Source organism: Macadamia integrifolia, chromosome 13, assembly GCF_013358625.1.
Source record: "Macadamia integrifolia cultivar HAES 741 chromosome 13, SCU_Mint_v3, whole genome shotgun sequence".
Lineage (NCBI taxonomy): Eukaryota > Viridiplantae > Streptophyta > Magnoliopsida > Proteales > Proteaceae > Macadamia > Macadamia integrifolia.
Genome location: NC_056569.1, coordinates 21,791,976 through 21,814,683, shown reverse-complemented (window position 1 = coordinate 21,814,683; position 22,708 = coordinate 21,791,976). Strand labels below are relative to the sequence as shown.

General features: G+C 38.6%; 1 protein-coding gene across 2 annotated transcripts; it reads left to right on the top strand.

Moving 5' to 3' along the window:
• Nucleotides 1–927: 927 nt before the first annotated feature.
• LOC122059374 lies at nt 928–22,708 on the top strand. 2 transcript variants are annotated; one of them, XM_042622110.1, is made up of 13 exons: nt 928–1,445; nt 2,356–2,537; nt 2,614–2,717; nt 3,777–3,857; nt 5,234–5,340; nt 5,480–5,566; nt 6,170–6,372; nt 10,140–10,341; nt 10,453–10,503; nt 10,604–10,702; nt 10,909–10,968; nt 19,485–19,606; nt 21,195–22,708. In XM_042622110.1, exons 1-13 carry the CDS (start codon nt 1,197–1,199, stop codon nt 22,435–22,437), a joined length of 2,790 nt encoding a protein of 929 aa, XP_042478044.1. In that variant the 5' UTR covers nt 928–1,196; the 3' UTR covers nt 22,438–22,708. The 2 variants fall into 2 exon arrangements, with proteins under 2 accessions (XP_042478044.1, XP_042478042.1); XM_042622108.1 differs by having other exon boundaries at nt 19,482–19,606.

Genomic DNA, 22,708 nt, shown 5'->3' with positions numbered 1-22,708 from the left:
GAAGCACTTTTGAAATGAAAAAGAGATGTGAAGGGCAAAACTAGACAATTTAGATTGTCAAATGGTTCCAAACGGGGATAAAGAGATAAGGTGTTAATGGAAGAACAAGTTTAAACCAACCAAAAAAAAATGTAATGGAAGTTCAAGGGACTGTGAATCTATCTCTGATAGTAAAAGAAATATTTGACTTAATTTCAACGAAAAATTTATGAGCTCAAGAAGCACTTCTAATTTTTTTATGCTTTATTTATTTCACTGTAAACTTTTTTATGCTTTTGATATTTACATTTAAAAAAAAAGTATTATTATATTATTATTTACATTCTAGTTAAAAAAAAAAAAAAGAAAGAAAATGCTATTTACAAGAAAATTGTAGAAGGCATGTAATGTAGAATTTTTATGTACTATCTCATTTTTTGTACTGTTATTCTCAAATGTATTTCATGTATTTGAGAATACATTTGAAAAATCAAGAAAGAAGATGCATTCTTCATAGTCATATGGTTGAGAAAAACCACCAAACTTGAGAGGCGACGTAGCCATGTATGGAAGATTCCTTGAATCTATCCAACACTTATTCTGACGAATTATAATCCAAAAGTTGAATATATGATATTAAGAAAGATTAGAGTTTTTCTAAAATCGAAATCCAATAAATATAATAATTGATGGCAACCAACCTCAATTCTAAAAAATGGTAAATGTAAATGAGAATCTTGACATTGTGTCGTCATTTTTTTTTAATCTTATTATTATTTTTTTAGATATCCAAACATAGCCATATAAGGTTTCTCATATTTTTTTTTTTCTTTTGGTAAACATAAAGGTTTTTTCGGTCAAAACCCTAATTTTTATTTTTTATTAATTTTTTTAGTTCGTTGGAAGGGATGCTGTTATATGAAGCTTGCATGAGACACCATCCGAGACTCCAACTAAAGTACAATACTCAAATCACATTTTGGAAGTCGTGGTCGCGTACTTTCATAGTCTCATAACTAATAATCTCCATTGGATAAATCATGGTTCCCTCCGAGGCAGTCAGAGTTCAACTACTTAACGGGCCAACACCAATGGACCTCGAGAACAGTACAATGGGAGCAGAGGAGAGCAGACCAGTAACTCGGTTTCTTTTCCTTGTCGAAGAACAAAATAGGGTTTGAAATCCCCGCCAATTCGATGTTCTTGTGAAATGTAAAATGACTCTCGAGGAAAAGACGGGTACTCCAGTGGTTCCGAAGTCGATTCCAAGCCCTAATAAGGAAGTTCAAGCGATTTCATCTCACCGGAGCAACGATGAAACTTCTCCTGCTAAAAATAGTGTCTCTTCCAAGGATTTCATCATCTCAGTCGCTCGCAAGTTCTCCGCTCAACCTCTCCAGAATCCCGACCCTGGTGTCTGGGGTGTCCTCACCGCTATTTCCGACAATGCTCGGAAGAGGCCACAGGTTATTACCCCAACCCACCCATTTTCCTTAAACCCTAATTCGTTTGCCTTCTTAAATTTTGTTGCCGTTTCTCTTCTCGTTGATCATCGTTTCTGAATTCAATTTTCCTCCACACTATTTAGATTCACAATGTGAACAGTCCATCCAAATGTATTAGAACAGTTGAATGGAATTGCCGCATTATTGGATTACTGTTGAGTGATTTGATGTTAGAACTTAAACTCATGTACATGGGTGTGGTCTTGTTCATAAATTGCCTTCATGTAACTGTAGAGACACATTTTCCGAAGTCCTGATTAACGGACAATATTTTTAGTTTATGTGGCCTTATGGGTAGCTTGAAATACATGAAGGTCGTACCAATCAATTATTACAACAATATTTATTGAAAATATGAGTATCAGTATGTGGTGACATGTTATTGATACAAATGTGCAACTCAACCTAATTCCAAGAAAATGGGGTGGCCATGCTATATAGCCTAAAACTATCTGTCAGCTCAAAGCCTTATTTAGATTTGAGTCTCATTGGTTCAGTTGTATTTGATTTGATTATGAACAATACTTGAGCTGACCAGCTCAACCGGCATCGGTTGTCTTGGTGAGATTCCTTGGGGTTGATGCCAGTGTATAGGGTTTGAATCATATTAGCGTGTTGGTTGAACTTACTAGCGCGTGGTTCAGCCTCATTGTGGTGAGCATAAGATCTCATGGATTTGGAGTGTTTATCTGTTATTATGAACTCGAGCAAATAAAAAAACCATGAATCAGAGGCTTCAGATCATAAATATCTTTGGATCACTGATGAGTGCATTTTTTAGTCAATTATTCAGAGTTTTGGCATGTTACCAGAATTTAGTATGATGTGCCTTCCACCAAATTTAGTTCTGTACATTGTGCTCCTTGTACAGGGTATAAATATTCTTCTGACAGCTGACGAGCACTGCATCGGTCGGTTAGTAGAGGACAAGCGTTTTCAGATTGAATCAAAAGCTGTAAGTGGAAATCATTGCAGAATATATAGGAGGAGGATCATCACTGAAGATGTGGAACAGCCATCCAGCCTTTGTACTGTCTTTTTGAAAGATTCCAGGTTCTGTATTTGTAAATGAAGTTTGTCTAATCTAGATTATCTTATGCATAAGTCTGATTATAGCTACTTTATCCAGCACTAATGGAACGTATGTTAACTGGGAAAAGCTGAAAAAGAATAGCTCTGAAGTAAGGCTCCAACATGGAGATATTATATCTTTTGCTGCACCTCCTCAGCATGGTAATATCTGCATTTGTCTTTGTGAATTTATTTACGATTTACTGCAAAAATGTTTACTCTGTCCTCTACTTATATTTTCTTCATTTATTGTACATCTGTGCGTATTTTGTTTATCTAACCCTTTTTTCTCCGGGTTTTTCTTTTTTTTGGGGGGGGGGGGGAGTGGCTAATTATGTTAGTTCCTCTTCTGTGGCTCTTTTATCTAATATGGTTTTTTATGAAGTATGAATATTTTGAAGGTAAAAACTAAACGTAATAAGGTTTGGTGATGCTTCATCATGGTCACCAATTCACGCTTCCTTGCCATGTGGCAAACATGTGCAGGCAAGAGTGGATCCATGTGATAGAGTGTAGAGGCCCCACACCCATGGTACATGTCAATTTTAGCCTGAAACATGCATGGGAAGTGGTTAAAGGTGAGTTTTTCATAGGATTACAAGAATGCCATTTCACTGCAACGGAATCTAGTGGCACTTCTGTAATTTTTTGGCCACTTCAAACTCACTTTTAGGCACTTCAACTGCTTGTTGGTGCAGAAACTTGTACCAGTGAGATGGGTGGTCACTTCAAACTTACTTTTAGGTTCTTCCACTGCTTGTTTGGTGCAGAAACTTGAGTCTGAGACTGGTGTGGGACTGTGGGTTCATTTTCACTGTAACAGAATCTGTCATGTAAAGCTCATACGTTTTTACCATTGTGTGGTGTCTGGTCTTTGCTCATACTTTTTAACCATTGTGAGGTGTTTGATCTTTTCTGATGTCCAAATGATTTCTGTTTCTTATTGTTTTCTGGAATCAGAATTGTTTGAGTTGGCTCGTCTCTTGTTGAATTGACCTGGACTCTGTGTTTTCTTTCTTATGGGTTTCTTAAATAACCTGCATTTTGAAGAGTAATATATTTTTCGTTTACCCCATTGTGCTTCTTGAATCTTCCTGAGAATATTTGGTTCTTGTATCTGTTGGGTTCATGATCCATTTATATGAATGGTATTCATTATGATATTCTTTTTGGTGTCATGGTCTGATTTTTTCCCCTCTTATCATTTTGCATTGCTTTCAGATCTGTCTTTCGCGTTTGTTTATAGAGAGTGTCTTAACTCTGCTCCTATGATAGATGATGCAGTTTTGAAAAGAAAAGCAGGTACATCTTTATCAAAGGACATTTGTAGGTTGTTTGTAATGGTTCAGTTCATTTTTTTGGTCTTCATATTGCTTAAAGTTATCAGTCAATATAATATTAAGTTGACAGCTGAAACAAATTATGTTGTGAAATGTATGGGTCATTAGTTGTCAAACCTGGATAGATGATCAACCTGGTTTGGGGTTGACTTCCATACTTTACTAAACCTTTCTTATCTGTATGTAACCTTTACTCATCCTTGCAAACGAAAGAACGCTAAGTTTCTCTTTCCATTTCCATAACCCTAGTTAGAGAGTAGTGGGGATCCTTTACACCATTTCTAGTCAGAGAGAAATTGTGTGCATGTGATTTCTCCCTCCCGCTCCCCCCCTCTCATATCCCATATATCTCTTTTTCTTTGTAAAAGAATGTGTTAAGAAACAGCAACAAACATAACCTTATCCCAACTAAATGGGGTCGGCTACATGGATATATGGGTCCGATATGAAAACGAGAATCAAGAAGTAATAAAATAAGGGAAAATAAGTGAAAAATGGACTAAGACTCTAAGAGAAGCAAATAACGTAGAAATCCAAGATGCATCACAAGAACATTCCTTACACAGAGTCCGTTATCCGGATCCTAGTCCTCTACAAAACTCTATCCATGGTCATACTAGAATCAAGCCCCATCATATGCATGTCTTAAAAATCAAAATTTATTAGTTATTGTTCACCTGATCCTTTATAAAAATGTATTTTAAACTAAGGTTTAACTTGAAAAGTTTGAGTTAGAAATTAGAATAACCTACTTTAATGAACAATGTATGATTGTTATCTTTTCCAACATAAGAAATTTTCCCAATGTTGAAGTGATTAACATGCTCTCAAAACATTAAATTTGCACCTACCCCACACCCCCACCACCCCCCCCCCCCCTTATAAAAAAATAAATAAAAATAAAACACACACACACACACACACACACACACACACACACACACACACACATTAAATTTGCAGTTTGTAGTGTTGCTCTAAACATTTGGTTTGTTTATGTGATGGAGTGCAGCATTTACAGTTCTTGTGAAAGTGGTAGAATGGCTGGGGTAGTGACTTGCATTATCTTGATAGCGTGGGAAATTAGCAATCTGAATGTGATATTGCTCTATGATCAAGTATTCATACATTTAATTATTCTATCTTGTTTGAAATTGGCTTTCCATAAAAGAGAAGGGAATAATTTCGAAGTTCATCTTATATCAGAATGTGCGAAACATTTGAGGATCGTATATTTGAGGACTTACTTTATGCTAGTGTCATGGGTTTATGTTCAATTTGATTCCTTAGGCTTTGGAAGTGGCTATAAACGCTGATATTTTTTCACTTCTCTGTTAGAGGAGGGATTTGGATGTGAAAGCAAGAGGTTGAAAGGTATAGGTATTGGTGCATCTGAGGGTCCTATTTCTCTTGATGATGTTAGAAGCCTTCAGAGATCAAACACGGTATCTTACATTTCGTGACCTAGCCTTTTTAGTGCTTGCTATTGTGGACTTCTGTCTTCATTAAAGTTAGCCACAAACTCAGCTTTTTTCTCATAAACATCCTGATATTGTAAGATGTAAATAGTTCTAATATGTGCAGGAGTTGAGGAAGCAATTGGAATCTCATGTTCTTACTATTGAAACAATGCGAAAAGAAAATCGAGCAGTTCTTACTCAGCAGGAAAACGTACACTTAACCTCTCTCTTCCTCTCTTGCATTTGTGGTAATTATGTGTTTGTCCACTTGGTGTTGTCTTCTGTATGACTTTTCAAATGCTTTTACTTTTCTCATGATTCATCTCTGGTATTGCAAAATCTTCAGATTTGGGAGTGGGGAATATTTAACCTTTTGTCATTTTCTCTTGACATGGGACATCATTTGTGATGTTCTTACCTTTGAAGGTAATATTCTGTTATACCTGTAATGGTATAATGGGATCCATTATCTTCTTTCCTTGCCTACTATGGTCTCAATGATGGTAGGCATAAGGGATGTAAATATTGAGATGTTGTTGATCTGTGGGTGGATTTTAATTTTTGCAACTTGACAATTAAATGCGCAAATTGTGAAGGTGTGGTGTGCCTATAAATGCTTACAATTGGGCACATACTAGCATGTCTAAGTGGAAGTAAGCACAATATGGCGTTTGAGTGAGAAAACAAATGTAGTGAAAACTATTTTGGTTTCTTGAAGGGTTTCCGTTTCTTATTCTTCTTATTCTATGCTGTGGGCTTCTCTTCACTGTGACACTGTTTTGAGTTTTGCATCTACCATCTTAACACTCTGTAGGAGATGAAGGAGCTGAAAGAATCAGTATCACAATCTTTCCTTGATCAAATTAAAGAGTTGCGCCATATGTTGGAGGTGAAGCAAAAGGAGCTAGCTGAGGCCAATTCCCAATTGGCTGAAAAGCAACATGCTATGGAGGACCTTAATGAAAGACTTAATTCATCTATGCACTCTCGTAAAGATGCTGATGAAATAATCAATAGGTGAGGATTTAATTTACATTACAGCTTTTTTCTTGGGTCTGATTTGGTTCCTGATTTCAAATCGTTACTTTCTTGTCACTGTTCCATCACTAGTTGCAGTAATGCATGCTCTTGATGAAAGTTGGTGGCTTTGGGTGGACAGTGACTATTACCACAACTATGTAAACTTGATTCAAGAAGATGATGTTTAAATGAAAAGTAATAGTTAAATAAAAGCCACTAGATGCAAAAGGTTGTTTTTGCAAGATTCGAATGCTGTTGGCATTTTTATGGGTGATAGATTCCTATACAATAAACTAGTGATGCCTATCAATTACAATTTCGACTTTGCTGTACATTCCATTTTTTTTTTTTTTTTTTCGTTCCTGCTCTTTCCTATATGAAAATGAAGAGCACAGGCTTTGCTTGTGCAATAAAGAAGTTAAACTCATGAAAGTTGACTCAGTGGCTAGCAGGTCTATGATGATGTTTAAAGAAGCCTACGGTTTTACAATGCTTTCTAAAAATTTTGGGTTCATTCATTTTTAGACCAAACTTAATACAGTTCAGGATTCTAGAAAGATTGTAGAAACAATAACTTCAATTATTCCAGGATCTATGTAGAATCAATAAGACAGAGCAGGTACAAATATTTGATGAAACAAATTGGGAATAAGGAAGATGACCAATCACCTAATCTAGGAATCTGAAAATTAAACCAGAAACAAGGGTTACACCTGGTGTGGAATCAAGAGAAATAAGAAGTAAGAAGCAAGCCTATGATGATGTTTAAAGATGTCAATTATGCGGGAATTCTCAAATTGATTTGGAAGCTAGCAGCTAAATGGAAGAATTTTTGGGTCAATTGGGTTTTACTCTCACCTCTTCCTCATTGACTCCATTTAGACTGCACGTGCTATTTCTGATGCCTCCGGGGTCTGGAGGAAGATTATGAAGCTCTGACCTCTTGCTGTTATCAGATCTATGTATGATGATGGTTCATCTATTAGGTTCTGGCTCGACAATTGGCAACCCTAGGGAGTTCTCCTTCTACAGTTCAGGTTTTGTTGTCTGGACATGATCTCGGATATTATTCAGCATGATGGTTGGCCTCTCCCTCCCCCTCCTTGTCTGCCATCTGGAATGCTCTGTTTAGTATTCCAGAAGACCCAGAGGCGGGGGTGACATTTTGTGGTCAGCTATCTCGTTGGACCTCTTTAGTGCCAAGTCAGCTTGGGACCTCATTAGGGTTTGGGGGTCAGTCAAATCTTGGCGCCATCTGGTCTGGTTTAAGAAGCATATCCCCTGCCATAGTTTTATTGTCTGGAAGGTGTTTTCCTGCTGCCTCCCAACTTAGGCTTTCCTCATTCACTGATAGATTATGGTCTCCTCCCGGTGCTGCCTTTGTTGGAATGCTACTGAAGATGTGGATCACCTGTTTTTTGACTGCCCCTTCTCCTCAGTCTGGCAAGGCCTCTTGGCCAAATGTTGGCCTCACAAAAGAAAGATTTTTCCCTTTGAGAGAGAATGGATCTGGGTGGTCATGACTTTTGTCGGTAACTCTTACTGTGACTCAGTTGATAAACTTGCTTTTGGAGCCGCCATTTACCATATTTGGTTTGAGAGCAACCTTAGAAGATGGACCTGTAAGTCCAGATCCTTTCAGCAGATTTGGGATTTGATTGTCTTTGATGTCAAATCTATGTTTGTACTCGGTCTATTAGGGTTTTGATACACCTAGAAATAGATTGATCATTGATGCTAGGACCTCCCCACTTCTTTTCTTCAGTCCCTAGCCTCTTCTCCCCCCTTGTAATTGCAGGGCCTTGTATTTTCTTGTATTTTGAAGGTAAGATCACACCTGATAAGAACAGCTCAGAATAATAAGAGGGAAGAAATCAGGTTTTGGGTTACCAATCCCGTAAAGCTTAACAGCTCCAAATCTCTTAAAAAAACTCATTCATTACTCAAATTGAGCCCATTTTTTTTTTTTTTTTTTGGGGGTTTGGGATTATTACCTATGTAAAAGACTTTTTTATTTTCTAAATTGGCTTGTAAAAGGACTCCTAATTATTCTCACCCACTAAACAATGTAAATAGACTCAAGACAATTCCCATCTTGCTATTAAGTATCTTAATTTAGCACACACATTTAACTACTAATCCCGTATACTAACTTTATCTCCCCACTTTATGGGTTATAAATAAAAATTAGGCCCGTTACATTGAAACCCAAGAAAATAAAATTTCAACCTATAATGTGACTACCCAAAGCTTATTTTTAGTCCATTGGATTGCTGCCAGCGTGTGTTGTTGGCCTCCATACGGGATCCATGTATACTGCAACTGTATCAAATCTGCTCAGACAGGGTACCAATTTTTTGAAATGCACTTGCTAGCAATTCTTAAATGAGAAAACAGAAATTTCGTCCTCCCATCGATGCAGAATTGAAGACCTACCAGAATCTGAAGTCCTAGAAATTTCAGTCCTAGCATGACCTAGTCTATTTTAAAGGCTTGGGTTCACTATGTTTTTTGTTTAAGTTGTTTCTTTTCTGTTTTAAGTGTTTTTAAGTCAGTCCCGGGTGAACCGGTGGTTCAATTGGTTTGGTTTAAGTTCAGTATCTCGTTTATTGTCTGTAAGTGTTTTAGGTTTGGGTCCACATCCTCATAAAGGCTATTTAGAATTCAAAGAGGACTGGCCAAGTCATAGGAGTGGGCTAGGGGTTTCCCAGCTTGACTCCAACTCTGTTTTATGGATTTTATAAACAAAGGTGACGTGGGATCATTGGCCCATTATTTGTTTTGTTGAAAGTTTCTGTTTTCTGCTCCTTTGCGTGGAGAGCTCGTTCTGGTGGTGAATCAAGATTTGATTGGTGGTGATTCCAGTCGATACCTTGTGGTTGGAAGCCCGGGTAATGTCCTCTTGGCTCCTGTTCTCTTGTTCTATTACTGAAGTTTATTCATTCAATTCCTTTTCTAAAATTCTGCAATTGAGGTTAGATTCTGTTCCTGCGATACATCAGTCCTACCTTCACTAGAATTGTTGGTTTAGGGTGTTCTGCCTTGCTGATCTCAATTCTTGTTCCAGAATCCTTCAGTCGAAAGCACCCCCATCTATATTTTTTCTTCAAATACTGATTTTATTGATTATTTCATACAGTCCTACTTCAAGTAGGATTGAGCTTTGTTGATTTGAAAGCTGAAACCGATATATGCTCTTTACTGTTCTGCTGGGTATGAAATTGATAACTCATATTGGTTTTCTGTTGGACAATATAGTTCTGTGATGTTTGACTGGGTTTGACCAATCCTAATGTCACTAGGGCTGCTTTTGGTATGCACCCTTAGAACACATTCTGGATCAAGAAGACAAGAAGACATTCTGGACTGTAAAAAATTCCGTTTGGTACAGGCAGATCTGGCCATTGGATCTTGCTGAAAATTTCAGCGTAGTTTATACCCTCTAGAAGGAGAATTCGAGTGGGCTTATAGCCTAATCTGATTATATTCTGAATGTCTTCTCCTAAATCTGGTCATTGGTCACTCTGTTTCGGTCTTGTTCTGGTACTGGTTTTACTTCTAAATCAAAACCACATTACCCAATGGGTCATGGTATATTTTTCATATCCAAAAGGGAGAAAAAATTACCTTTTATGGGATATGGAAAAATGAGGTAATTTCTATTAAATCAAGTCAATAATAATCAATTCCAATTTGGATTTTAATTGTATAGAAGGGAATAGCACATTTCTGCATTTGTTCTATAAGAAGGCTTTTTCCTGTAGTCAAAAGGCATCTATATCTGAACTTGAGGCACGGGTAGATGATGAGAGAAATCAGAGGAGGGAAGAACGGGAAAAGGCTGAAGTGGATCTAAAAGCTGCATTGCAGAAAGCTCACTCAGAGGCCCAAGAGGAATTGAAAAGACAGTCCATGGTTGCCTCAAGACAACAAAAAGAGCTGCAAGAAGTTATCAGCAAACTTCAGGTCTGGGAAGAATGCCAATTTTTTCTGGAAGATTGGTTTTCTTAAGTTCATGCTTTATCTCGAGATCCACTGGGAAAAACTCAGAAAAGATGTGTCTGTTTTGTTCTTCAGGAATCAGATAAAGAAAAAAGTTCACTCATAGAATCTTCAAGAGCCAAGCTGGTACAGCTGATGTCAATTCCTAGTTTGTGCATTAACCTAATATCTGCATTTGATCTAACTATAGAAGCTCATGCGTTAGTCATTAATTTGCTTGCAACAGGAAGACTTCAGGGAAAGCTTGGTCATTTCTGAAAAGAAAGTTCGTCAGCTAGAAGTGCAAGTTAAGGAAGAGCAGAAAGCCTCTGCAGACGGCAGAAAAGTATGTCTGCCTCGTATATTTCATTTTTCCACTTATGATTAAAATTACTTTTGTAGAAGGTCTTTGTCTTATAGTTGGTTGTGTATACATATTATTTTAGCATCAGTAAGAAAGTGTCTGTCATCATAGCTTAAAATAACCACATTTTTGTATTGAATTCTAAAAGAGATGCTTGATGTTTGTTGTGTGTTGTCATGTTGAAACAGAACGTTGAAAAGCTGGAGCATGAAATGAAAAGATTGAGGAAAGAACTTGAAAGTGAGAAGGTAGAAATGGCATTTTCCCTTGATAGTCATGTTCCAGTTTTATTGATGTACCAAAATATGTTGGTCTTTGGCTACGTTACTTAAAATGTTGCATTTTCAGACCCATACACTTTTTCAGAATTGTCAGCAGTGTTGGTTACTTTGCTCCCTTTAAGGATGAATAATGTCATGTCAAGTGCTTATCTGATGCATTGTGAGTTGTTAGCTTCTCAAGGCATGGGCATGTGAGTGTTCAAGACTCTATGCACCATAATGTTGTTGGCTTTATCTGTGCATTTTTTAACCATGCATGTCATGGTGGTTATTGATATAACTGGTTACACTCTTCGAATATATTCAAGGGAGGCATATGATAAAAATTTAATCATATGAATCCATTATGTTACAAGTCATTAGCTGTACTTGTGTTTGCACGGCTGATTATGTTTACAATATACACGATTTTTGCATGAGATCCACCAACTTTATTCGCAAATGCAGCATAAAAATTTCACAATCTGCATTAAAGAATATTATGATTATTATTAGATTTCTTTGTTGACATTTTATGACATGGATCATTTGCCTATGATGGCTAATACTACGGAGCATGGAAGCTCTGTGATCTTAAAATTGCTACTGTCACAGATGCTTGACCTTTTTATTTGAATTTGATATCTCACATATCTTTAGTTTCGACTTGTAATTGATACAAATTACAACACATCATTTCTGCATGTCACTTTTTAATAGCTGCATTTTATCATTTCTGCATGTCACTTTTTAATAGCTACATTTTTCTATATGACGTCCTTTGTTATTACCCTAAGGAACAGCATCCGATATTGCTGCTTGCAAATGATATGTTCGGCAACAATCAATGGCAGAAGGCTTTGATTTTGAAGACTCAGAACATGGATAAGAATCTAAATGGAATCATGTTTTAGCAGATTTTTCAGTACTCATTTTTCAGCAGAATATACCTCTGTTCTTGCTCATCAGGCTCTTGGAATAAAGGGTATTGGAATACCTTTTTTGTGAAGGGCTGTATATTGGCCTCATTCTTAAAATCAGAGTCCTCTTTATACAGCACCGAAGGTCTACACTAGGAGGCACAAGAAGGTGGTCGACCCAAGTGGCTGACTGGGTCGACCAAATCTGGTCCAAGTCAGCCCATGATTTGGGCTGTTGATGGGGTTGTTAGTTGTTTATTAAGTTTCTAAATTAGTTTCTATTTTCAGTCTTACACTAGTTTCTAATTTCTGTTCTAAGTAGTTTCTGATTTCAGCTTCAGATCTAGTTTCCTTTTACAATTTTAGTTTTTAGTAACTTATGTAATCAGTTTTAGTAACCTAGAATTAGTAATTTCTGAGTTATTATTTTTTTGTAAACCCCCATCATGATTATAAATAAAGAGGAAGGCAGTATCATAGGCCCACGATTTTTATGAGACCAAATATGCTGCTGTTGCTGCTTCTCTGTGAGAGTCTGCTGTGTGTTTGATCACAGTGTGGGTTGGTGTGTGATCCAACGACTCCTTGCGGCCTGAAGTCCAGGAGGTTTGCCTCAGGTTATTCTCTTTAAGTTCTACTTTATTCTCAAGGTTTAACAAAGCTACAAATCAGGTATGTGAACTCTGAATCTGCCCAGAAATATTCTGCAAAACAGAGCATCCACCCCTACTGGAAGAACCAGTTTTAGTTGCTGGATTACTCCAGTTTTTTGGTCGATGGTTTCTCTATACACCACTAAGGATCGACCCAAGTTTGAACAATTTATGTGCAGCCCTCAATGAGATATTAAAAATCTCTCTATTTTTGTCTTTTAGTGGACTGTAGTTTCTATTTTCTGGATTCAATATTTCTGCTGATCTGAATACTGGTTTCCGGACTGCTGAACATATTTGTTGTTAGCTTGAAGTTGTTAGTACTCTTATCCAGTCCCTGGTTTAGTTCCAAGTACTTATGCTATTCTGAATTATTCTCTGTAATACTGTTTCTGGAGATCAACTATTTTCTAGACTGTTAATTGAGACTGATTTTCTGCCATATATATTTGAGACTGGTTTTTGGTTGTTCTTGGTTTATAAGTTCCTGCAGTTTTGGGTCTAGTTTGGTGTCCAATCTAGTCCTACATTAAGTGGTATCAGAGCATGGCTGAGAACAACACCCCCACCCTAGCTTCTATTATGGAGATGCTACAGAATATGAAGGCTGAACAGGAAGCTAAGTGGACTGAATTGAAGACTGAATTAAATATAAGGTTGTTGGCTGTCGAGACTCCACCACAACAGCCTACTGGTGATTCACAAATAACACCCGAAGTGGAAGCCCCATTGATTGTAGTTGCTCAATTGGCTAATAGGAGAGCAAACCATAATCTGAGACCACCACAGAGGGTTCCTGTAGTGCAACCAACTTTTGAAGAACACGTAAGGGGTTACTTTGAGACTGAACGTCCCACATATCAGAGGTACTCTGGAGATTCACAGAACATCAAGCTCGATCTGAAGGAGTTTGATGGAAGACACGACCCCCAACTGTTCTATGATTGGGTATCTGCTCTGGATGATTATTTTGATTATTATGACTTGCCTGAGGAACGGAAGATGAAACTAGCTCGTGCGAAGCTAGTTGAGGCTACTCGTGATTGGTGGAGAACCTATGAACTAGAGTTGGAAGACCGTAGTAGAGAACCTACTAGTTGGGAGGAGATGAAACTTAAGCTATCTGACAAATACTTGCCACACAACTTCAGAGCTTGCATATATGACCAGCTGACTTCTCTTCGTCAAAGGACTATGACTGTGGCAGAGTACAGGAGCAGGTTTGATGCAGTTTATTCTCGAACAGGCATAAGGGAGAATGAAAGGCAACTACTATCTCAGTTTTGACTGGGATTGCGAGCTGAAATCAACAAGGGTATCGGAGTTGTTGATGTGTACTCAGTAAGGGATTGCTTTGATAAGGCCCTACGGGCAGAGGAGTTTATAGCACAGCCAGTTAGAAGGTTTGGTTTTCAAGCTGGGGAGGTAAAGAAAAATTTCCCAGCCACTAAACCTAGTAGCTTAGCACCCCCAAAGTCCACTTTTCCTCCACAGGTTGATCACAAAGGAAAGGCACCCATGACAGGTAGTAATAAGGTACAGTGCTTCCATTGCCAAGAGGTAGGACATTTTGCTAAGTCTTACCCACATAAGCAAAGGGTTAACACAGTAGCTGAGGTTGAAGACTCCAATAAAGAGGATGAGTAAACTCTTTACCCTTTCCCTTTGGATGATGATGATGGTGGTGGATTTGATTATGACATGGAAGACATTAATGAGGATGGCACGCATGGAATAAATATTGTTACTCGCATATTGGTGGCTGAAACCAAAGGAGGGGATTGGCGACGTAACTGCATATTCTACAACCGTATAAAGTCAAGTGAGCATACTTGTCAGATTATCATTGATAGTGGCAGCTGTGTCAACGATGTAAGCCTTTGTGAAGAAAGTAACATTGAAATCTGACCCACATCCTTAGCCTTATAAGGTATCCTTGCTGAATGGTAACACCTTGGAGGTAAACAAAAGGTGCTCAATTCCTCTCAAACTTTACCGGTATGAAGAGAAAGTTTGGTGTGATGTGATCCCAATGAAACTCACAGATGTATTGGTTGGTCGTCCCTGGATGTATGACAATGATGCCGTGGTTGGAGGGAAGAAAAATCTGTGTTCTTTCATATGGAAGGGTGTTCCTACAACTTTCTATCCGGTAAATGTGCAGGCTGAAATACGGCAACGGAGATCCCTAAGATCAAATCAGAAGGATGTTGACTTTGAGAAGAAGGTGGTAGCTATGCCTACAAAGGAGTTGTTAGCTATTCCCCGCAAGCATTTCTTACACATAAGTCATGAGACTGGAATGGTTATGGCTCTTGTTACTCGGGAAGTCACTCCCCAACCTGAGGTAATACATAGTGCACCTATTAGAGAGCTCCTATCTGATTTTTCTTAGTTCCTGATGATCTCCCAGATGAGTTACTTCCAATGAGAGATACAACATGCTATTGATTTGGTACCTGGTTCGGTTTTATCTAACCTTCCCGGCTATGGATTTAGCCCTATTGAGCATGCCGAGCTGAAATGGCAAGTGGATGGGTTATTATAGAAGGCTTCATTGAGGAGAGCTTAAGTCCTTGTGCAGTACCAGCTTTACTCACGCCGAAGAAGGATGGTTCTTGGCGTATGTGTGTGGGCAGCCGTGCTATCGACAAGATAACGGTCAAGTATAAGTTCCCTATACCACGACTAGATGATAAGTTAGATATGCTGTTCGGGGCAAAAGCCTTTTCCAAATTAGATCTGAGGAGCGGCTATCATCATATTCGCATCCGTTCTGGGGATGAGTGGAAGACTATCTTTAAGACCAAGGATGGCTTTTATGAGTGAAAAGTCATGCCTTTTGGTTTGACGAATGCACTTAGCACCTTTATGAGGGCTATGGCACAGGTACTTCGTCCCATCATTGGTCACTTTCTGGTTGTTTACTTTGATGATATCTTGATATATAGTAAGAACCAAGAAAAGCATATGGATCACTTGAGGCAAGTCTTGAGAGTACTCCATGCAGAGAAGTTATACATTAATCTCAAGAAGTGTTCCTTCATGCTGCCCAAGGTTGTATTCCTTGGATTTATAGTATTATCAAAAGGGGTTGAAGCTGATCCGGAGAAGATCAAGAGCATCATTGATTGGCCTATACCTAAGACACTAACAAAAGTACGTAGCTTCCAGGGTTTGGCTTCCTTCTACAGGAGATTTATTCGGAATTTCAATGCAGTTATGGCACCCATCACTAAATGTATGAAGGCAAGTAAAAGGAAGTTTGAATAGATAGCTGCAGCGACCAAAACTTTCGCTCTTGTGAAGAGGAAGATGACAAAGGCACCCATTGTACGCCTACCAGATTTTGACAAAGTATTTGAGGTAGCTACTGATGCTTCACATGTTGGGCTAGGAGGAGTGTTAATGCAAGGAGGACACCCCATTGCTTTCTATAGCGAGAAACTGAATGAGGCCAAGAAGCGCTATTCGACATATGATCTGGAGTTGTATGCAGTCGTCCAAGTGCTACGCCATTGGAGACACTACGTCATTGGTAAGTAGTTCATTTTATATACTGATCATGAGGCTTTGGAACACCTTCACTCACAGAAGTCGATTAGTCACAGGCATGCCAAATGGGTAGCTTACTTACAGGAGTTTATATTTGTATGAAGTACAAGGCTGGAAAAGAGAACATAGTGGCTGATGCACTTAGCCGAAAAGTGCTCACACTTAACACATTTTCAGCACATGTTATTAGCATTGATCAGATATAGGGTGAGTACGCATCTGATTCTGATTTCAGCACTGTTTTTATGGAGTTACAACAAGGTGGACAACACCTAAAGTACTTTATTCATGATGGGTACTTGTTCTTTGGCACACGGCTTTGTATCCCAAATTCTTTGCTACGTCATCACATCATACTGGAGTTACATAGAAGAGGATTAGGAAGACATTTTGGGAAGGATAAGACTCTAGCACAGGTGACTAATCAATATTATTGGCCATGCATAGCAAATGATGTCGATAATGTGATCAAGAGATGCCATGTATGTCAGTTGGGAAAAGGGGAAAAACAGAACATAGGTTTATACTCTCCACTATAGAAAAACAGAACATAGGTTTATACTCTCCACTATCTGTTCCTCATGCACGGTGGCTTGATGTTAGCATGGATTTTGTTCTTGGACTACCCCCTACTAGAGAACGATATGATTCCATTATGGTGGTTGTGGATTGTTTCTCTAAGATGGCTCATTTCATACCTTGTCGTAAGACTTTTGATGCTTATCAGGTTGCAAAGCTCTTCTTCACGGAGGTAGTACGACTACATGGGCTACCAACTAGTATTGTGTCTGACCGTGATGTTAGTTATTTTTGGAAGACATTGTGGTTGAAGACAAATACAAAGCTGAACTTTTCAACTGCATTTCATCCACAGACAGATAGAAGTGGTGAACCGTAGCTTGGGAAATTTGTTGAGGTGTTTGGTTCAAGACTATGAGAAGACATGGCCTTCCATTCTTGACATTGCAGAATTTTCCTACAAGGCTACAACAGCTCAGTGAATAGGACAATGGGTCATACTCCTTTTGAGATCTTGCTTGGAGTTCAGCCTAAGCGACCTATTGACCTTATGTCAATTTCACCCCAAGCTCGAGTTAGTATTGAGGCTGATGAGTTCTTGCATTATATTACTGAGGTGCATGCCAACGTCCGACAACGTATTGCCTTAAACAATGAGGTGTATAAGGCTTCTGATGATCGTCATTGGCGTTATGTGGAGTTCAGACCCGGGGACGTGGTGATGATTCGAGTAAATACTGAACGGTTTCAAACGGGTGTCAATACCAAGTTACATCCACGGAAGATGGGTCCCTATAAGATGCTGAAACATATAGGACCTAATGCTCATGTGTTTGAGTTGTCTAATGACATTACCATAAGCAACGTGTTTAATGTGGCTGATCTTCACCTTTATGTTGGACACCATTCGGATGATGGAGACACGGAACAGATGTTAAGGCTACCCCCACTGAAGCCACCTACTTCTGAAGTTATTGAAGACGTCTTGGATGATAATTACAAGACCTCCCGCCGTGGTACTGGTTATCACACTTTTCTTGTCAAGTGGAAAGGTCGTCCCTGTAGTGATTGTACTTGGATTCATGCTGATGACTTCAAGAGGCTTGATCCCGACTTGTATGAGCGTTACATGTCCCTTGTCCATTCGTCGGAGATGAATGTTTTCAAGCCGGGGAGAGTTGATACAGCACCGAAGGTCTACACTAGGAGGCACAAGAAGGTGGTCGACCCAAGTGGCTGACTGGGTCGACCAAATCTGGTCCAAGTCAGCCCATGATTTGGGCTGCTGATGGGGTTATTAGTTGTTTATTAAGTTTCTAAATTAGTTTCTATTTTCAGTCTTACACTAGTTTCTAATTTCTGTTCTAAGTAGTTTCTGATTTCAGCTTCAGATCTAGTTTCCTTTTACAATTTCAGTTTTTAGTAACTTATGTAATCAGTTTTAGTAACCTAGAATTAGTAATTTCTGAGTTACTATTTTTTTGTAAACCCCATCATGATTATAAATAAAGAGGAGGGCAGTATTATAGGCCCATGATTTTTATGAAACCAAATATGCTATTGTCGCTGCTTCTCTGTGAGAGTCTGCTGTGTGTTTGATCACAGTGTGGGTTGGTGTGTGATCCAACGACTCCTTGCGGCCTGAAGTCCAGGAGGTTTGCCTCAGGTTATTCTCTTTAAGTTCTACTTTATTCTCAAGGTTTAACAAAGCTACAAATCAGGTATGTGAACTCTAAATCTGCCCAGAAATATTCTGCAAAACAGAGCATCCACCCCTACTGGAAGAACCAGTTTTAGTTGCTGGATTACTCTAGTTTTTTGGTCGATGGTTCCTCTATACACCACTAAGGATCGACCCAAGTTTGAACAATTTCTGTGCAACCCTCAATGAGATATTAAAAATCTCTCTATTTTTGTCTTTTAGTGGACTGTAGTTTCTATTTTCTGGATTCGATACTTCTGCTGATCTGAATACTGGTTTCTGGACTGCTGAACATATTTGTTGTTAGCTTGAAGTTGTTAGTACTCTTATCCAGTCCCTGGTTTAGTTCCAAGTACTTCTGCTATTCTGAATTATTCTCTGTAATACTGTTTCTGGAGATTTGGCTATTTTCTTGACTGTTAATTGAGACTGATTTTTCTGCCATATATTTGAGACTGGTTTTTGGTTGTTCTTGGTTTATAAGTTCCTGCAGTTTTGGGTCTAGTTGGGTGTCCAATCTAGTCCTACATTACCTCTACTTTGATTATAACGAGTCACATGCATGAAACAAACGAGATTGTTAGAAACACATCCAATTATATATTACTTAAAGTTATAGGTGAAGTTATATGCTAGAGTATTGAGTTATGCTAGAGATGTCTGACAATCTCTTGTCAAGCTTGCATCTAATGTTCTGTAACTTTAAGTCTGTTCTATGTGTCATCTGATTTTAATTCTGAATTGTGATTCTAAATATATACTCAAGAATGGAGGAAATGATTAATATTTGGCTCAATGAATAATGTCTAATTTCTTTCTGTTTGGCAACCAAATAGATCCTTTGCTCTACTTTCTTCTTATAGAATCCATTATTATACTTTTTCTTTACTTTTGGATGCTTCTAATGTGCCATCTCTCAACTTGTTTTTTTATTTACTTTGATAGATATTCTCTTAAATTGCCCAAATTGAGCGAATCCATTTTATTTATCATGCCATTAAAACTTTCTTTGATCATTTGTTCATTTAGTTGGGAGAAAGATGTTGGACATTGTGTTTATTTGTAAGATTTCTTAGGCCGGTGACATGCCTCGGGGCATATTTGTGCAATTCCTTTATATTTTAAGCTGAGGTTCTTTCATGCTGTCGGTAGCAGGTAGCTCGAGAAGAAGCGTGGGCTAAGGTTTCTGCCCTTGAGCTTGAAATGGCTGCTGCACTTCATGACCTCTCCATTGAGAAACAGAGGTTTCAAGGTGCCAAGGAAAGGATTATTCTCCGGTAAGAACTAACATTCCCTATTTCATTTCTGCATGTGGGGGCTGCTTCTTAAGAGTTAACTTCCACAAATTTATTCTGGTTTGTTAAAGATATTAGTCATCTAATGCAAGTAACTTGGTCAAGCTTTTCTTGCCAATTTTAATTTAATTTTCCATTTCAGCTATTATTTGCACTTGTGTGGTCTCTGTCTCCTCTCTGTCTCTCTTGCTCAATTTTGTGTGTGTAAAACCAGAAAATTTAAAAGGAAAAGAGACCAGCAAGCTGCCATTTTTGAGTGTGTAAAACCTAGAAGAAAAAAAAGCAAAAAAGAAACCACCGAGCTGCCTCTTGTTGCTAATAGACTCTAACTCATTATGCACCTGAATGTAAATTGTTGTAGAGTACTCTTGCAACATGATTTGCAGATTATAATTTATTTTTTGGAGAAAACCAGCTTGTTACAACTAATGATTTCTTGCAATTAATGGAAATTGTTCTAAATTACATTCTCTTTAGGAGCTCAATCGGAAGTTATCACTTACCAGTGTTTAAAAACCTAGATCAGTTGAATGGAGAAATAGGTAGTGAGGACCATTTCTTGCTACCTCATGTTTAAGCATATCCTAATTACTTCCCCTGTTGCTTTGATTCTCTCTTTCTGTTGAAATTTTATGAGAGAATGCAACTTTACAGTGGTATGACTTCGGGTCCAATTTAGCGAACCGGACTGAAACACATGCTAAAGTCCTGGGGTCACTAACTTGGATGTAGTGCAACTGTTGCTGGATTTGGCCGTTTTCTTATTTGGGTTCTCATTTATAGTCATGTAAGTAGGACTGTTCATGATGAGTGTGATCCATCTTGACTTGCCACATCATCAAACATGGGTGGATCCATGTGATAAAGGACCTCACACTCCCATGGTCAAGTTATAATCTGAAACAAACTCTAGAAGAACCTTAAAATTTTGTCTAGAATGACAGTTACAAAAATGTCACTAAACTGAATGGCATTTTTGGAATTGCTTGAAAATAAACTCACTGTTCTCACTTCTTGTGCTTGTTTCAAGCAGAAATTATGGGGTCCACTATCACTTGGACCCATATGTGCCCATGCAAATCTGCTACATGGTGATGAGCCGATGAAACACGGCCACGTAGATCTGACAAAATGAAATGCCTCAAACATGTTTTTGACATTTGTATTTATCAGGGTTGTTCTGGTTTTGAGTTTGTTTCCTTGCTTCACTTTTCAAACAAAATATTGTAATCCTATTGAAACTTCTAATTAGGAAGGATTTGCATTTTATTTTAATGTTTTCATGAGTGAAGAATAAAATTGCTGCTATACTGAGAAGAAGCCAAAATCCTTATTTTTTCTCATTCCCTGATGAATGTGTACATTCATCCTTCTCTTTTATCTCTGGTTGGCACACATTTCATCCTTTCCTTTAATGCTTCTCACTCATTGGATATTAGTATATTTATGCTCCCCTTTGTTAGCTCATGCCTTGTTAAATTTTTTTGTCCCACATTTCTTCAAGAAAATCTTTTATATTTGATGATTTGAAGCAAGGACTATTTTGGTTTCTGTTGGTGGTGAATTGCAGGGAAACACAGCTACGAGCATTTTATTCTACAACAGAGGAGATTTCTGCTCTCTTTGGAAAGCAGCAGGAACAGCTAAAGGCAATGCAGAGGACTTTGGAAGATGAAGAGAATTATGAGAATGCATATATCGATACTGAACTCAATGCTTCGAAAGGAACCATAGATGGTGCTATTGTCAGAGAAAAAGCAGCAACATCTCATCGAAAAAATAATGATGAAAAAGAAGGCTCCACTGCTTCAACACGGAGAGTTATCAGAGTCCAGATTGAGAGTACAAGTGATGAAGTAAGTGCAACGGAGAAGCATGACTGTGATATCAGAAGCCAAGAACATCAACACACCCAAGATGCAGAATGCACTAGTGCTGATCCCTCTGTCAAGGGAGGTTTTGGTTCTGAAATTGAGGGTGTTGGCACAGCACCTGTTCTTGAAGGAGATCCAATTGAAACTGAGAGAGTGCTTGGCACTGAGAGTCCTGCTGTTGATGTCAACTTTGGTGAACGAAATCTCGATTTGAACAAATGCGACACTTTAGCTGGGGATATGATGCAGCTTGACAATGAAGCGCGGTTGCAAGAAACCGGAGAGCAGATTCAAGAGATTTGTGAGAATACTCAATGCTTACCAGTGAATGACGCGAACGAGGTTTTGAAAACCATGGAAGATACAGAAGCAGACAATACAATCATGGAAGATACAGAAGCTGGCAATACAATTATGGAAGATACAGAAGCTGGCAATACAATCAGAACAGCAGATCTTTTGGCTTCTGAAGTTGCAGGGAGCTGGGCAGTCAGCACAGCTCCTTCTGTTCATGGAGAAAATGAATCTCCAAGGAGTAGTGGGCATAGTGACAGTGTAAGGAGTAACGATGAGTGTGCAGCAGCTCAGCACTGTTCTGATGCCCAGGCAGTGGGGAGTCAGATTCTACCATGTTCTGCTGCTTCAGCCACCAAATTGAGTCAGGAGCGTCAGGCACTGAATGAAATGATCAAAATTGTTGCTCCGGATTACAAGCGCTTGTTTGGCAGTGATAACGCTGGTGGTTCCAATCAAGAGGCTGAAGTTGAAGCTTTTACTTCGGGTTCAGATACTGAGGAAGGCCGCAACCGTGATTGTAAAGCTGATGCTGGGTCTACTTCAGACACTGATACCAAGGAAGGTTCAGACCAAGGTGGTGGGGGTAATGCGGTTGATTCAATGGATGGTGACAATGCTACACAGGAAGACTCTCTTGGGTAGCTTTACTGGCGCTAACTCTAGCTGTAAATATATCGGTGAGAGAGAGGGTTGGGCTTTAATGTTCATTGTCAGTATATGCAATTTCTTCAGCTGTGTTGATGTGCAATCAATTGCCACAGAACTACCTCTCTCCCACGCCCACCCCCCAACAGCAGGAAAGGAAAAAAAAAAAAGAAGGGGTGGGGGGTGGGGGAAGAACTGTTGCAATATCCATTTAAACCCGATAATTGGGTTCATCTATTGAGGCATGGGAGAGCCACTTCCTCTGGTA

Excerpts from the sequence above, each read along its gene's own strand:
- LOC122059374 (XM_042622108.1), top strand. The coding sequence starts at position 1,197 with ATGACTCTCGAGGAAAAGACGGGTACTCCAGTGGTTCCGAAGTCGATT. Across the intron at positions 6,373-10,139 it reads GCTGATGAAATAATCAATAG|TCAAAAGGCATCTATATCTG; the intron begins GTGAGGATTTAA and ends TTTTTCCTGTAG. Across the intron at positions 10,342-10,452 it reads AAGTTATCAGCAAACTTCAG|GAATCAGATAAAGAAAAAAG; the intron begins GTCTGGGAAGAA and ends TTTGTTCTTCAG.